At 32.2% G+C, this 17,461-nt stretch overlaps 3 protein-coding genes across 3 annotated transcripts; all 3 read right to left on the reverse strand.

Moving 5' to 3' along the window:
• Positions 1 to 2,617: 2,617 nt before the first annotated feature.
• Positions 2,618 to 3,604, reverse strand: TVAGG3_0256430 (cilia- and flagella-associated protein 58-related family; the record flags this gene model as incomplete). Its single annotated transcript, XM_051228228.1, has 1 exon — positions 2,618 to 3,604. The coding sequence occupies one exon, from the start codon at positions 3,602 to 3,604 to the stop codon at positions 2,618 to 2,620; it is 987 nt and encodes a 328-aa protein (XP_051097958.1).
• A 5,332-nt stretch (positions 3,605 to 8,936) lies between these two features.
• Positions 8,937 to 9,923, reverse strand: TVAGG3_0256440 (cilia- and flagella-associated protein 58-related family; the record flags this gene model as incomplete). The annotated part of the gene is made up of 1 exon (XM_051228229.1): positions 8,937 to 9,923. One exon carries the CDS (start codon positions 9,921 to 9,923, stop codon positions 8,937 to 8,939), a length of 987 nt encoding a protein of 328 aa, XP_051097959.1.
• A 5,669-nt stretch (positions 9,924 to 15,592) lies between these two features.
• TVAGG3_0256450 (cilia- and flagella-associated protein 58-related family) lies at positions 15,593 to 16,348 on the reverse strand (the record flags this gene model as incomplete). Its single annotated transcript, XM_051228230.1, has 1 exon — positions 15,593 to 16,348. The coding sequence occupies one exon, from the start codon at positions 16,346 to 16,348 to the stop codon at positions 15,593 to 15,595; it is 756 nt and encodes a 251-aa protein (XP_051097960.1).
• Positions 16,349 to 17,461: the final 1,113 nt, after the last annotated feature.

The following is a 17,461-nucleotide window of genomic DNA, read 5'->3' on the forward strand; positions in this document are numbered from 1 at the left end:
CTCACAAAATTAAATAAAAATTTCCAAAAAATATTAGAAAATTTTAAAAATTATTGAAAAAATAACAAATTTGATAAGAAAATTAAGGATTAGAGAAATTTAAGAAATATAGAAAATGGTTATTTATTATTGTAATGGGAAATTGAGGATATTTGAGGAGTTTTATACAGAATGTGATCTTTATAATTAAAAGAAATGAAGATATTCAAGAAAGGAGTTTACAAATGCAGGGTAAAGGAACAATACTCTGCATTTGTAAACTCCTTTCTTGAATTGAAATTCAATGAATCACATTCAAGTGAAAAAGTGCAAGCTATTCGAGAAAGGAGTTTACAAATGCAGGGTAAAGGAACAATACTCTGCATTTGTAAACTCCTTTCTTGAATTAAAATTCAATGAATCACATTCAAGTGAAAAAGTGCGAGTTTTCCTAATTTACACATATAAATGCAATATAATAGCAATATCCCACTAAGCACAAATGTAATCTCAATCAAAACACATTATCTTCATAAATGTTAACAAATTTTTCTATTCACACATGTCTAATCATAAATAATTAAGTCTATTCATCATTTATCGTCTAATCAAATATAATTTACATTCTCATTGATAATTGTTATATAAAAATAACATAGATTATATTTCAAATGAGACTCTTAGAGCTTTTCTTATTTTAACATTGTAATAATATAGAATAGCATATAGATATATATGTAATAACGTATATATATGCTTATTTCTCTCATGTTTCGAAATGCAATGTGATATTGCACTCACTTTTTATAGAAATCTACCATACTCATAGGAATGATGACATATACATTTGTCTATCTATCTACGTTGTAAAAACCTTCATTAGCCCTAAGCTCAAAGTTTTTCTCATTCATTGCTTTAAATTGACCAAAAAATTGAATACTTGCTTTAAATTGACCATTCAATTTAAAGTTCGTCCCTTTGTATTTTGGATTTTGGAGGTTCTTGTTGTTATTTCTACAAATTAGATCCTTATTAAAATTGTTAATTTTTCGATCATTAGCGATGTCACAGTTTAAATTGGAAATTCTTTTTCTTTGGATAGTTCACACCCGTAAAAATATTTTTACGACTTTATTATGCGACAAAATACAGACAAATCTTGCAGTGATGAACTTTATGATACAGAACAAAGAGAAGAATAATATTCATTACTAGATGATTAAACCTAATCAATCTTCGGCATATTTAAATGCACATATTAAATTTGAAAAATGCAAAAAAGTCCAGCTGGGATCAATATTTTGGTAGTAAAGATAAATGTGACTATATACAAAATGGGACCGTATTATTTGATAATAGCAGTATCAATAATTATTATGTTTTACTTTGTTTCTATAAAGAATGCAAAGAAACTGGCGCAATTTGCATTCAAAGAACTAATAAAGTGTGTACATTACTTGAAGAAACAGTATTTACCAATTGTAGTTCCACCACAGAATATGGTGGAGGGTCTGTTTATTATAACTGCCAAGCAGATGGAGAGTTCGTCCAACATCGAACATGTTATTATGCGTCAATAGCAGAGCAAGCTATGGCATTTGCTCAAGCTGCTAAGCAATACCTTTCTAATAAAAACTATGCAATTGAAGTTTCTGTTCTTAAATGTGGAGAAAATGAAGAAAAAGGAAGTTACACATTTGGTATTTCTTTTGGCGATATATGTTTTGATAATAACAACATCACAAACAACAAATGTATTCATCAATAACTATTGGACTTTTAGGAAATTCGGGTACATATAATTTTTCAACATTTAGAGAAAACGCTCAAATTGAAAGTTTTTCGCTTTTATTTTCCTCTTCAGATTATTCATTAACTCATACAGTTTCGTATTGTAATATTATTGGAAATAAATGTGGAGCAGATAAAAACCAAGTTCTATTTTATTGTATATCCAAAACTAATTTAGATCACTGCATATTTTTAAATAACACTGCAAAATACATGTTTGGGCAAGATATAGATGGTTATAATTCGACTATTTCAGATTCATATGTTGACTCTAATTCAACCACAGGATCAGGAACTGTTATATTTAAGAATATAAAAGAAGGTTACGATTTTAATACGTTTACTCATATATTTAATGAAAACTGCTCAATAGTTTCTCATAGAATAATCTCCCTTAAATCGATTTTTCTTTCAAAGTTTGCAAAAACTGCAACTGCAGGATTATTTTCACGCAAAGTATAGATATAAATGGCAGTATTATGTCGACAAAAGTCGTTATTCTGTTCAACGGCAAAACAAATTATTTAAGCTGTTAAATCTTTTCTTTTTTATAAAAACTTTGCTTTTAATTTTTCAATTTTTAAATGAGGAGAAAACAAACCAAAAGGAAGCAATACATTTCTAATTGGATATTGTGAAATACTAATTAAGAAAAATAACATCGCAAGCAATAAATGCATAGAAATTTCATTGTATCTGGATTTGCAGGATTTAAAAATAGGCGTTTATTAGTTTTGAGAGTGTATGAAATTTTTTTAACTTCAAATGAATTCTTAATATTAAATAAAGTAAATCAAACAATTTATAAAATAACAAATAAAAAAAAACAATATAGAAATAGAAATAATTAAGCACGAAGTTCGGAGACAGTTGGTAAGAAAGGTTTGAGTGCTTGTCGTGATGGATTCCATCCTTTAGGTAAAACTTTCGAAGGACGAGAATTTGTTACTTTCGGAATTACGATTGCTTTGTTTATCTTGTTCCCTTCGATTGCAGAGATAGATTGTGCTGTTGAAGGAACTGAACTGACTGGGAATCCACCGCCAATGAACTTGGCTGTGTTTCCTGCTATTTCTTCTGTTTTTGACTGTGTTGATGACCTCATCTCGTGGACTTTCTTCTTCTCCATGAAATATGATGATTTAGTGTAATTGAGTTCACCACGAACTTCTTCAACACTCTTCTTAAGTTCATCGATGTTACTTGAGCGATCAAACAGCTCTGTTTCGATCTCTTGAAGTTGTTTCGTCTTCATTTCGAGCTGTTCTTCAAGAATTCTAATTTCTTCATCACCGTCATCTTTCGTTTGACTTCCAACTTTCCTTTGTTCGCGAACAAGAAGTTTACGACGTTCTTCACGAAGAACTTTAAGTTTGTCGATTCGATAAAGACGTTCCATAAGTTTGTTTCGGAGTTCTTGTGTCATCTTGAGGAGATTAAGAAGTTCTGGATTCGATGCTTCTAAGAAACGCCATCTGTGGATATTCATCGGCGTTTCAAGTTCATCTTCAAGAGCACGAACACGACCTTGTTGGAAAAGGATTCCTTTCTCAAGATTTCGACATTCCGTTCGTAAATAAACGGAATGTTTCGATTTGTCCATCAATTTCTTCTGTTTTTCAACTTCGGACAACAATGTTTTCTTCAATTCGTCGACTTCATGGCATTTCTGTGTGTATGTTGCTGATTCTGATTTAAGACGGCCTTCAATAAGAACAATCTTCTCTTTTAATAGATCTAATGAATAAATTCTGTCATGAATCTGCTTTTGATAAAATAAGTTATATGTTGAATGCAATTGATTCAATATATTCGAACTCATCAACACTTTCATGAATATAAGAAAAATATGGAAAAAATTTAGCAAACCTATTGAAAATATTATTATTTGAATGATACACAATTTAATTGGGACAATGTCACGCCCGTAAAATATTTTTGCCATAATAATGTTAAAAAATGAACAAAAATCAGAACAAAGGGGAAGGCTACACTTTGACTATCTCAGATTCATATGTTGATTCAAATTCAACAAATGGACTTGTTATATTTAATAATCTAACAATAAACTCATTTTTTAACACTTTTAATCATTTATTTAATGAAAATTGTTCAATAAATTCTGGAAAAATTATCACTTATAATTTTTCATATCTTTCTACATTTGTAAAAACTGCTTCTGCAGGATTAGTTCCATCAAAAAAGTAAAAAAATACGCCATCATTAATTAATATCTTAAGATATTTTTAATGATATGTTTGCATTTGATTCAGATACTTAAATAAAAAGAAAATTTTTGTCAGTGAACAATTAAATTGCAAGTCAATAAGAATACCCTATACATTTTTAAGAGAATGCAATATCCGTCTCCAAAGCTTTTCCATTTCTCAATCTTCATGGAGAAATTGAATTAGTCTGTCTTCCCCACATATTCAAAATTGATTAGTTTCTCCTCTTCTCCTTGGAGAAAATCGAAATGAGCTCATTGGGTGCTTTGACCAAATTTAAAAATTTACCAAATATTGTGTTTTGTCAAGTAATAAACTGACATTTTAAATAGATAAATGTAAAAAATAGTGTATAGTTTTTCATTTTGGAGAAGTTTGTATTTTGGGACGAACTTTAAATTGAACGGTCAATTTAAAGCAAGTATTCAATTTTTTGGTCAATTTAAAGCAATCTTATATGTAGTTTGTTTTAAAGGCTTGATCAATAGCATATGATCAGTACTCGTTGAGTATGTTATGATGTTAAGAGATAATGGATAGTACACTTTAATATTGAAATTGAATTTGGATTATTATGCAATATTCTATAATATATATTATGATGATCATAAGAATGTGTTGTATGTGATGACACTTAAGTATCATTGATATTTTTTAATTATTGAAAAAGTTAGTAAATAATATTTCTTAATGTGGTGTTCTATTCCGTGAATTCAATAATCACTGTTTTAGAATTTATAAGTATAAGCTGAAAATGATAAGCTTAGAATGACAAGCTGATGATGCCGGGATAAAAAATAATAATCTGTCAAAATGGTTATTTTAATAATAAATAATATAAGAAGGTTAGGAAATGGACTTTGACCTTGAGAAAAAGCCCATCTTCTAACTTTCAGACGAATTTTGGTTAACATTGCGAGTGTCTGCTGCAAATCTCTGCTGAAGCAGCAGGCACTCGCAATTGTAGGCCATGGCAATTGTATTTATAGTGTTAGAATACAATTGCCATGACTTTTGTGTAATCATTTGATCTTCCTGGAAGGAGTTGCAATGGAAGCCAAACTCCACTCCATCCAGTATCAGAAAGCCAGGAAGGAAGTCTTAACCTTGAGAAAGGGCTTCCTTCTAGGCTTTCTGTGTTACATTGGATCATAATCTGTAGAGAAGGGAGTATTTGCAGATTCTGGCCTCTTATAAGGCCAGATCTTCGTATTTCATGCTTCCCAGGGCCGGATTTCTCTCCTGCCGCCATAGATCAGGACGGCATTTGAGAAAGCCGGCCCTGAGTAATGTAAGCGAGGCTCTGGCCTCTACTGAGGCCAGAGACTGTGATATTACGTCTTTCAGGGCCGAGTTTCTGCGAGAATGTCTATCATGTGGATGATCATCGCAAAACTCGGCCCTGAGGATGAATTTTGCAGGCTCTGGCCTCAGTAGGAGCCAGGGCTTGGTATTGTAGGATTCCCATGGCCGGTTTTCGCTCCTGCCGCCTGGGATAAGGGCGGCATTTGAGAAAGCCGGCCCTATGGATTTAAAGCGAAGCCCTGGCCTTTGCTATGGTCAGGGCCTGTGTATTTCTTTCTTTCAGGGCCGAAATGAGAGGAGATCGTCAATGATGTGGACGATCTCCCTCAAAATCGGCCCTGAGGATTGCATTTGTAGGCTCTGGCCTTTGCTAGGGTCAGAGCTTCGTTTGGTAAGTATCCCAAGGCCGGATTCCGCTCCTGCCGCCCGGGATAAGGGCTGCATTTGAGAAAGCCGGCCCTGGGTATTTAAAACGAAGCCCTGGTCTTTGCTGGGGCCAGAGCATGTATCTGTATGTCTTTCAGGGCCGAGTTCTTGCGAGACTGTCGACATGATCGACGATCATCGCAAAACTCGGCCCTGAGGATTGTTTTTGAAAGCCCTGGCCACTGCTAAGGCCAGAGCTTCGTATGGGCACTCTCTCGGAGCTGGATTCCTCTCCGGCCGCCCTGAATCAGGGCGGTCTTTGAGGAAACCGGCCCGAGGATGGTTTGCGAAGCTCTGGCCTTAGCAATGGCCAGAGCTTGTGATTTTAATGAAGAGCCAAGTTCCTCTCGGATCGTGCCTAATGAGGACGACCGTCGAGGAACTTGGCTCTGAGGAGATGAATTGTGAGCTCTGGCCTCGATGAAGGCCAGAGTTTTGAATGGAATGTTTTGATGGGATGAGCCAATGCTCAGTAAGCTCGTCCCATCAAAACATTCGATTAAAAATTGAATTAAAAATTATCGTAATCACTGAAAAATTACAACAATATTTTTGAATAATATTATTATATAATAAGAATTGAATAAATTTCTCACAAAATTAAATAAAAATTTCCAAAAAATATTAGAAAATTTTAAAAATTATTGAAAAAATAACAAATTTGATAAGAAAATTAAGGATTAGAGAAATTTAAGAAATATAGAAAATGGTTATTTATTATTGTAATGGGAAATTGAGGATATTTGAGGAGTTTTATACAGAATGTGATCTTTATAATTAAAAGAAATGAAGATATTCAAGAAAGGAGTTTACAAATGCAGGGTAAAGGAACAATACTCTGCATTTGTAAACTCCTTTCTTGAATTGAAATTCAATGAATCACATTCAAGTGAAAAAGTGCAAGCTATTCGAGAAAGGAGTTTACAAATGCAGGGTAAAGGAACAATACTCTGCATTTGTAAACTCCTTTCTTGAATTAAAATTCAATGAATCACATTCAAGTGAAAAAGTGCGAGTTTTCCTAATTTACACATATAAATGCAATATAATAGCAATATCCCACTAAGCACAAATGTAATCTCAATCAAAACACATTATCTTCATAAATGTTAACAAATTTTTCTATTCACACATGTCTAATCATAAATAATTAAGTCTATTCATCATTTATCGTCTAATCAAATATAATTTACATTCTCATTGATAATTGTTATATAAAAATAACATAGATTATATTTCAAATGAGACTCTTAGAGCTTTTCTTATTTTAACATTGTAATAATATAGAATAGCATATAGATATATATGTAATAACGTATATATATGCTTATTTCTCTCATGTTTCGAAATGCAATGTGATATTGCACTCACTTTTTATAGAAATCTACCATACTCATAGGAATGATGACATATACATTTGTCTATCTATCTACGTTGTAAAAACCTTCATTAGCCCTAAGCTCAAAGTTTTTCTCATTCATTGCTTTAAATTGACCAAAAAATTGAATACTTGCTTTAAATTGACCATTCAATTTAAAGTTCGTCCCTTTGTATTTTGGATTTTGGAGGTTCTTGTTGTTATTTCTACAAATTAGATCCTTATTAAAATTGTTAATTTTTCGATCATTAGCGATGTCACAGTTTAAATTGGAAATTCTTTTTCTTTGGATAGTTCACACCCGTAAAAATATTTTTACGACTTTATTATGCGACAAAATACAGACAAATCTTGCAGTGATGAACTTTATGATACAGAACAAAGAGAAGAATAATATTCATTACTAGATGATTAAACCTAATCAATCTTCGGCATATTTAAATGCACATATTAAATTTGAAAAATGCAAAAAAGTCCAGCTGGGATCAATATTTTGGTAGTAAAGATAAATGTGACTATATACAAAATGGGACCGTATTATTTGATAATAGCAGTATCAATAATTATTATGTTTTACTTTGTTTCTATAAAGAATGCAAAGAAACTGGCGCAATTTGCATTCAAAGAACTAATAAAGTGTGTACATTACTTGAAGAAACAGTATTTACCAATTGTAGTTCCACCACAGAATATGGTGGAGGGTCTGTTTATTATAACTGCCAAGCAGATGGAGAGTTCGTCCAACATCGAACATGTTATTATGCGTCAATAGCAGAGCAAGCTATGGCATTTGCTCAAGCTGCTAAGCAATACCTTTCTAATAAAAACTATGCAATTGAAGTTTCTGTTCTTAAATGTGGAGAAAATGAAGAAAAAGGAAGTTACACATTTGGTATTTCTTTTGGCGATATATGTTTTGATAATAACAACATCACAAACAACAAATGTATTCATCAATAACTATTGGACTTTTAGGAAATTCGGGTACATATAATTTTTCAACATTTAGAGAAAACGCTCAAATTGAAAGTTTTTCGCTTTTATTTTCCTCTTCAGATTATTCATTAACTCATACAGTTTCGTATTGTAATATTATTGGAAATAAATGTGGAGCAGATAAAAACCAAGTTCTATTTTATTGTATATCCAAAACTAATTTAGATCACTGCATATTTTTAAATAACACTGCAAAATACATGTTTGGGCAAGATATAGATGGTTATAATTCGACTATTTCAGATTCATATGTTGACTCTAATTCAACCACAGGATCAGGAACTGTTATATTTAAGAATATAAAAGAAGGTTACGATTTTAATACGTTTACTCATATATTTAATGAAAACTGCTCAATAGTTTCTCATAGAATAATCTCCCTTAAATCGATTTTTCTTTCAAAGTTTGCAAAAACTGCAACTGCAGGATTATTTTCACGCAAAGTATAGATATAAATGGCAGTATTATGTCGACAAAAGTCGTTATTCTGTTCAACGGCAAAACAAATTATTTAAGCTGTTAAATCTTTTCTTTTTATAAAAACTTTGCTTTTAATTTTTCAATTTTTAAATGAGGAGAAAACAAACCAAAAGGAAGCAATACATTTCTAATTGGATATTGTGAAATACTAATTAAGAAAAATAACATCGCAAGCAATAAATGCATAGAAATTTCATTGTATCTGGATTTGCAGGATTTAAAAATAGGCGTTTATTAGTTTTGAGAGTGTATGAAATTTTTTTAACTTCAAATGAATTCTTAATATTAAATAAAGTAAATCAAACAATTTATAAAATAACAAATAAAAAAAAACAATATAGAAATAGAAATAATTAAGCACGAAGTTCGGAGACAGTTGGTAAGAAAGGTTTGAGTGCTTGTCGTGATGGATTCCATCCTTTAGGTAAAACTTTCGAAGGACGAGAATTTGTTACTTTCGGAATTACGATTGCTTTGTTTATCTTGTTCCCTTCGATTGCAGAGATAGATTGTGCTGTTGAAGGAACTGAACTGACTGGGAATCCACCGCCAATGAACTTGGCTGTGTTTCCTGCTATTTCTTCTGTTTTTGACTGTGTTGATGACCTCATCTCGTGGACTTTCTTCTTCTCCATGAAATATGATGATTTAGTGTAATTGAGTTCACCACGAACTTCTTCAACACTCTTCTTAAGTTCATCGATGTTACTTGAGCGATCAAACAGCTCTGTTTCGATCTCTTGAAGTTGTTTCGTCTTCATTTCGAGCTGTTCTTCAAGAATTCTAATTTCTTCATCACCGTCATCTTTCGTTTGACTTCCAACTTTCCTTTGTTCGCGAACAAGAAGTTTACGACGTTCTTCACGAAGAACTTTAAGTTTGTCGATTCGATAAAGACGTTCCATAAGTTTGTTTCGGAGTTCTTGTGTCATCTTGAGGAGATTAAGAAGTTCTGGATTCGATGCTTCTAAGAAACGCCATCTGTGGATATTCATCGGCGTTTCAAGTTCATCTTCAAGAGCACGAACACGACCTTGTTGGAAAAGGATTCCTTTCTCAAGATTTCGACATTCCGTTCGTAAATAAACGGAATGTTTCGATTTGTCCATCAATTTCTTCTGTTTTTCAACTTCGGACAACAATGTTTTCTTCAATTCGTCGACTTCATGGCATTTCTGTGTGTATGTTGCTGATTCTGATTTAAGACGGCCTTCAATAAGAACAATCTTCTCTTTTAATAGATCTAATGAATAAATTCTGTCATGAATCTGCTTTTGATAAAATAAGTTATATGTTGAATGCAATTGATTCAATATATTCGAACTCATCAACACTTTCATGAATATAAGAAAAATATGGAAAAAATTTAGCAAACCTATTGAAAATATTATTATTTGAATGATACACAATTTAATTGGGACAATGTCACGCCCGTAAAATATTTTTGCCATAATAATGTTAAAAAATGAACAAAAATCAGAACAAAGGGGAAGGCTACACTTTGACTATCTCAGATTCATATGTTGATTCAAATTCAACAAATGGACTTGTTATATTTAATAATCTAACAATAAACTCATTTTTTAACACTTTTAATCATTTATTTAATGAAAATTGTTCAATAAATTCTGGAAAAATTATCACTTATAATTTTTCATATCTTTCTACATTTGTAAAAACTGCTTCTGCAGGATTAGTTCCATCAAAAAAGTAAAAAAATACGCCATCATTAATTAATATCTTAAGATATTTTTAATGATATGTTTGCATTTGATTCAGATACTTAAATAAAAAGAAAATTTTTGTCAGTGAACAATTAAATTGCAAGTCAATAAGAATACCCTATACATTTTTAAGAGAATGCAATATCCGTCTCCAAAGCTTTTCCATTTCTCAATCTTCATGGAGAAATTGAATTAGTCTGTCTTCCCCACATATTCAAAATTGATTAGTTTCTCCTCTTCTCCTTGGAGAAAATCGAAATGAGCTCATTGGGTGCTTTGACCAAATTTAAAAATTTACCAAATATTGTGTTTTGTCAAGTAATAAACTGACATTTTAAATAGATAAATGTAAAAAATAGTGTATAGTTTTTCATTTTGGAGAAGTTTGTATTTTGGGACGAACTTTAAATTGAACGGTCAATTTAAAGCAAGTATTCAATTTTTTGGTCAATTTAAAGCAATCTTATATGTAGTTTGTTTTAAAGGCTTGATCAATAGCATATGATCAGTACTCGTTGAGTATGTTATGATGTTAAGAGATAATGGATAGTACACTTTAATATTGAAATTGAATTTGGATTATTATGCAATATTCTATAATATATATTATGATGATCATAAGAATGTGTTGTATGTGATGACACTTAAGTATCATTGATATTTTTTAATTATTGAAAAAGTTAGTAAATAATATTTCTTAATGTGGTGTTCTATTCCGTGAATTCAATAATCACTGTTTTAGAATTTATAAGTATAAGCTGAAAATGATAAGCTTAGAATGACAAGCTGATGATGCCGGGATAAAAAATAATAATCTGTCAAAATGGTTATTTTAATAATAAATAATATAAGAAGGTTAGGAAATGGACTTTGACCTTGAGAAAAAGCCCATCTTCTAACTTTCAGACGAATTTTGGTTAACATTGCGAGTGTCTGCTGCAAATCTCTGCTGAAGCAGCAGGCACTCGCAATTGTAGGCCATGGCAATTGTATTTATAGTGTTAGAATACAATTGCCATGACTTTTGTGTAATCATTTGATCTTCCTGGAAGGAGTTGCAATGGAAGCCAAACTCCACTCCATCCAGTATCAGAAAGCCAGGAAGGAAGTCTTAACCTTGAGAAAGGGCTTCCTTCTAGGCTTTCTGTGTTACATTGGATCATAATCTGTAGAGAAGGGAGTATTTGCAGATTCTGGCCTCTTATAAGGCCAGATCTTCGTATTTCATGCTTCCCAGGGCCGGATTTCTCTCCTGCCGCCATAGATCAGGACGGCATTTGAGAAAGCCGGCCCTGAGTAATGTAAGCGAGGCTCTGGCCTCTACTGAGGCCAGAGACTGTGATATTACGTCTTTCAGGGCCGAGTTTCTGCGAGAATGTCTATCATGTGGATGATCATCGCAAAACTCGGCCCTGAGGATGAATTTTGCAGGCTCTGGCCTCAGTAGGAGCCAGGGCTTGGTATTGTAGGATTCCCATGGCCGGTTTTCGCTCCTGCCGCCTGGGATAAGGGCGGCATTTGAGAAAGCCGGCCCTATGGATTTAAAGCGAAGCCCTGGCCTTTGCTATGGTCAGGGCCTGTGTATTTCTTTCTTTCAGGGCCGAAATGAGAGGAGATCGTCAATGATGTGGACGATCTCCCTCAAAATCGGCCCTGAGGATTGCATTTGTAGGCTCTGGCCTTTGCTAGGGTCAGAGCTTCGTTTGGTAAGTATCCCAAGGCCGGATTCCGCTCCTGCCGCCCGGGATAAGGGCTGCATTTGAGAAAGCCGGCCCTGGGTATTTAAAACGAAGCCCTGGTCTTTGCTGGGGCCAGAGCATGTATCTGTATGTCTTTCAGGGCCGAGTTCTTGCGAGACTGTCGACATGATCGACGATCATCGCAAAACTCGGCCCTGAGGATTGTTTTTGAAAGCCCTGGCCACTGCTAAGGCCAGAGCTTCGTATGGGCACTCTCTCGGAGCTGGATTCCTCTCCGGCCGCCCTGAATCAGGGCGGTCTTTGAGGAAACCGGCCCCGAGGATGGTTTGCGAAGCTCTGGCCTTAGCAATGGCCAGAGCTTGTGATTTTAATGAAGAGCCAAGTTCCTCTCGGATCGTGCCTAATGAGGACGACCGTCGAGGAACTTGGCTCTGAGGAGATGAATTGTGAGCTCTGGCCTCGATGAAGGCCAGAGTTTTGAATGGAATGTTTTGATGGGATGAGCCAATGCTCAGTAAGCTCGTCCCATCAAAACATTCGATTAAAAATTGAATTAAAAATTATCGTAATCACTGAAAAATTACAACAATATTTTTGAATAATATTATTATATAATAAGAATTGAATAAATTTCTCACAAAATTAAATAAAAATTTCCAAAAAATATTAGAAAATTTTAAAAATTATTGAAAAAATAACAAATTTGATAAGAAAATTAAGGATTAGAGAAATTTAAGAAATATAGAAAATGGTTATTTATTATTGTAATGGGAAATTGAGGATATTTGAGGAGTTTTATACAGAATGTGATCTTTATAATTAAAAGAAATGAAGATATTCAAGAAAGGAGTTTACAAATGCAGGGTAAAGGAACAATACTCTGCATTTGTAAACTCCTTTCTTGAATTGAAATTCAATGAATCACATTCAAGTGAAAAAGTGCAAGCTATTCGAGAAAGGAGTTTACAAATGCAGGGTAAAGGAACAATACTCTGCATTTGTAAACTCCTTTCTTGAATTGAAATTCAATGAATCACATTCAAGTGAAAAAGTGCAAGCTATTCGAGAAAGGAGTTTACAAATGCAGGGTAAAGGAACAATACTCTGCATTTGTAAACTCCTTTCTTGAATTGAAATTCAATGAATCACATTCAAGTGAAAAAGTGCAAGCTATTCGAGAAAGGAGTTTACAAATGCAGGGTAAAGGAACAATACTCTGCATTTGTAAACTCCTTTCTTGAATTGAAATTCAATGAATCACATTCAAGTGAAAAAGTGCAAGCTATTCGAGAAAGGAGTTTACAAATGCAGGGTAAAGGAACAATACTCTGCATTTGTAAACTCCTTTCTTGAATTAAAATTCAATGAATCACATTCAAGTGAAAAAGTGCGAGTTTTCCTAATTTACACATATAAATGCAATATAATAGCAATATCCCACTAAGCACAAATGTAATCTCAATCAAAACACATTATCTTCATAAATGTTAACAAATTTTTCTATTCACACATGTCTAATCATAAATAATTAAGTCTATTCATCATTTATCGTCTAATCAAATATAATTTACATTCTCATTGATAATTGTTATATAAAAATAACATAGATTATATTTCAAATGAGACTCTTAGAGCTTTTCTTATTTTAACATTGTAATAATATAGAATAGCATATAGATATATATGTAATAACGTATATATATGCTTATTTCTCTCATGTTTCGAAATGCAATGTGATATTGCACTCACTTTTTATAGAAATCTACCATACTCATAGGAATGATGACATATACATTTGTCTATCTATCTACGTTGTAAAAACCTTCATTAGCCCTAAGCTCAAAGTTTTTCTCATTCATTGCTTTAAATTGACCAAAAAATTGAATACTTGCTTTAAATTGACCATTCAATTTAAAGTTCGTCCCTTTGTATTTTGGATTTTGGAGGTTCTTGTTGTTATTTCTACAAATTAGATCCTTATTAAAATTGTTAATTTTTCGATCATTAGCGATGTCACAGTTTAAATTGGAAATTCTTTTTCTTTGGATAGTTCACACCCGTAAAAATATTTTTACGACTTTATTATGCGACAAAATACAGACAAATCTTGCAGTGATGAACTTTATGATACAGAACAAAGAGAAGAATAATATTCATTACTAGATGATTAAACCTAATCAATCTTCGGCATATTTAAATGCACATATTAAATTTGAAAAATGCAAAAAAGTCCAGCTGGGATCAATATTTTGGTAGTAAAGATAAATGTGACTATATACAAAATGGGACCGTATTATTTGATAATAGCAGTATCAATAATTATTATGTTTTACTTTGTTTCTATAAAGAATGCAAAGAAACTGGCGCAATTTGCATTCAAAGAACTAATAAAGTGTGTACATTACTTGAAGAAACAGTATTTACCAATTGTAGTTCCACCACAGAATATGGTGGAGGGTCTGTTTATTATAACTGCCAAGCAGATGGAGAGTTCGTCCAACATCGAACATGTTATTATGCGTCAATAGCAGAGCAAGCTATGGCATTTGCTCAAGCTGCTAAGCAATACCTTTCTAATAAAAACTATGCAATTGAAGTTTCTGTTCTTAAATGTGGAGAAAATGAAGAAAAAGGAAGTTACACATTTGGTATTTCTTTTGGCGATATATGTTTTGATAATAACAACATCACAAACAACAAATGTATTCATCAATAACTATTGGACTTTTAGGAAATTCGGGTACATATAATTTTTCAACATTTAGAGAAAACGCTCAAATTGAAAGTTTTTCGCTTTTATTTCCTCTTCAGATTATTCATTAACTCATACAGTTTCGTATTGTAATATTATTGGAAATAAATGTGGAGCAGATAAAAACCAAGTTCTATTTTATTGTATATCCAAAACTAATTTAGATCACTGCATATTTTTAAATAACACTGCAAAATACATGTTTGGGCAAGATATAGATGGTTATAATTCGACTATTTCAGATTCATATGTTGACTCTAATTCAACCACAGGATCAGGAACTGTTATATTTAAGAATATAAAAGAAGGTTACGATTTTAATACGTTTACTCATATATTTAATGAAAACTGCTCAATAGTTTCTCATAGAATAATCTCCCTTAAATCGATTTTTCTTTCAAAGTTTGCAAAAACTGCAACTGCAGGATTATTTTCACGCAAAGTATAGATATAAATGGCAGTATTATGTCGACAAAAGTCGTTATTCTGTTCAACGGCAAAACAAATTATTTAAGCTGTTAAATCTTTTCTTTTTTATAAAAACTTTGCTTTTAATTTTTCAATTTTTAAATGAGGAGAAAACAAACCAAAAGGAAGCAATACATTTCTAATTGGATATTGTGAAATACTAATTAAGAAAAATAACATCGCAAGCAATAAATGCATAGAAATTTCATTGTATCTGGATTTGCAGGATTTAAAAATAGGCGTTTATTAGTTTTGAGAGTGTATGAAATTTTTTTAACTTCAAATGAATTCTTAATATTAAATAAAGTAAATCAAACAATTTATAAAATAACAAATAAAAAAAAACAATATAGAAATAGAAATAATTAAGCACGAAGTTCGGAGACAGTTGGTAAGAAAGGTTTGAGTGCTTGTCGTGATGGATTCCATCCTTTAGGTAAAACTTTCGAAGGACGAGAATTTGTTACTTTCGGAATTACGATTGCTTTGTTTATCTTGTTCCCTTCGATTGCAGAGATAGATTGTGCTGTTGAAGGAACTGAACTGACTGGGAATCCACCGCCAATGAACTTGGCTGTGTTTCCTGCTATTTCTTCTGTTTTTGACTGTGTTGATGACCTCATCTCGTGGACTTTCTTCTTCTCCATGAAATATGATGATTTAGTGTAATTGAGTTCACCACGAACTTCTTCAACACTCTTCTTAAGTTCATCGATGTTACTTGAGCGATCAAACAGCTCTGTTTCGATCTCTTGAAGTTGTTTCGTCTTCATTTCGAGCTGTTCTTCAAGAATTCTAATTTCTTCATCACCGTCATCTTTCGTTTGACTTCCAACTTTCCTTTGTTCGCGAACAAGAAGTTTACGACGTTCTTCACGAAGAACTTTAAGTTTGTCGATTCGATAAAGACGTTCCATAAGTTTGTTTCGGAGTTCTTGTGTCATCTTGAGGAGATTAAGAAGTTCTGGATTCGATGCTTCTAAGAAACGCCATCTGTGGATATTCATCGGCGTTTCAAGTTCATCTTCAAGAGCACGAACACGACCTTGTTGGAAAAGGATTCCTTTCTCAAGATTTCGACATTCCGTTCGTAAATAAACGGAATGTTTCGATTTGTCCATCAATTTCTTCTGTTTTCAACTTCGGACAACAATGTTTTCTTCAATTCGTCGACTTCATGGCATTTCTGTGTGTATGTTGCTGATTCTGATTTAAGACGGCCTTCAATAAGAACAATCTTCTCTTTTAATAGATCTAATGAATAAATTCTGTCATGAATCTGCTTTTGATAAAATAAGTTATATGTTGAATGCAATTGATTCAATATATTCGAACTCATCAACACTTTCATGAATATAAGAAAAATATGGAAAAAATTTAGCAAACCTATTGAAAATATTATTATTTGAATGATACACAATTTAATTGGGACAATGTCACGCCCGTAAAATATTTTTGCCATAATAATGTTAAAAAATGAACAAAAATCAGAACAAAGGGGAAGGCTACACTTTGACTATCTCAGATTCATATGTTGATTCAAATTCAACAAATGGACTTGTTATATTTAATAATCTAACATAAACTCATTTTTTAACACTTTTAATCATTTATTTAATGAAAATTGTTCAATAAATTCTGGAAAAATTATCACTTATAATTTTTCATATCTTTCTACATTTGTAAAAACTGCTTCTGCAGGATTAGTTCCATCAAAAAAGTAAAAAAATACGCCATCATTAATTAATATCTTAAGATATTTTTAATGATATGTTTGCATTTGATTCAGATACTTAAATAAAAAGAAAATTTTTGTCAGTGAACAATTAAATTGCAAGTCAATAAGAATACCCTATACATTTTTAAGAGAATGCAATATCCGTCTCCAAAGCTTTTCCATTTCTCAATCTTCATGGAGAAATTGAATTAGTCTGTCTTCCCCACATATTCAAAATTGATTAGTTTCTCCTCTTCTCCTTGGAGAAAATCGAAATGAGCTCATTGGGTGCTTTGACCAAATTTAAAAATTTACCAAATATTGTGTTTTGTCAAGTAATAAACTGACATTTTAAATAGATAAATGTAAAAAATAGTGTATAGTTTTTCATTTTGGAGAAGTTTGTATTTTGGGACGAACTTTAAATTGAACGGTCAATTTAAAGCAAGTATTCAATTTTTTGGTCAATTTAAAGCAATCTTATATGTAGTTTGTTTTAAAGGCTTGATCAAATAGC

The sequence above is a fragment of the Trichomonas vaginalis genome, chromosome V, assembly GCF_026262505.1.
Source record: "Trichomonas vaginalis G3 chromosome V, whole genome shotgun sequence".
Lineage (NCBI taxonomy): Eukaryota > Parabasalia > Trichomonadida > Trichomonadidae > Trichomonas > Trichomonas vaginalis.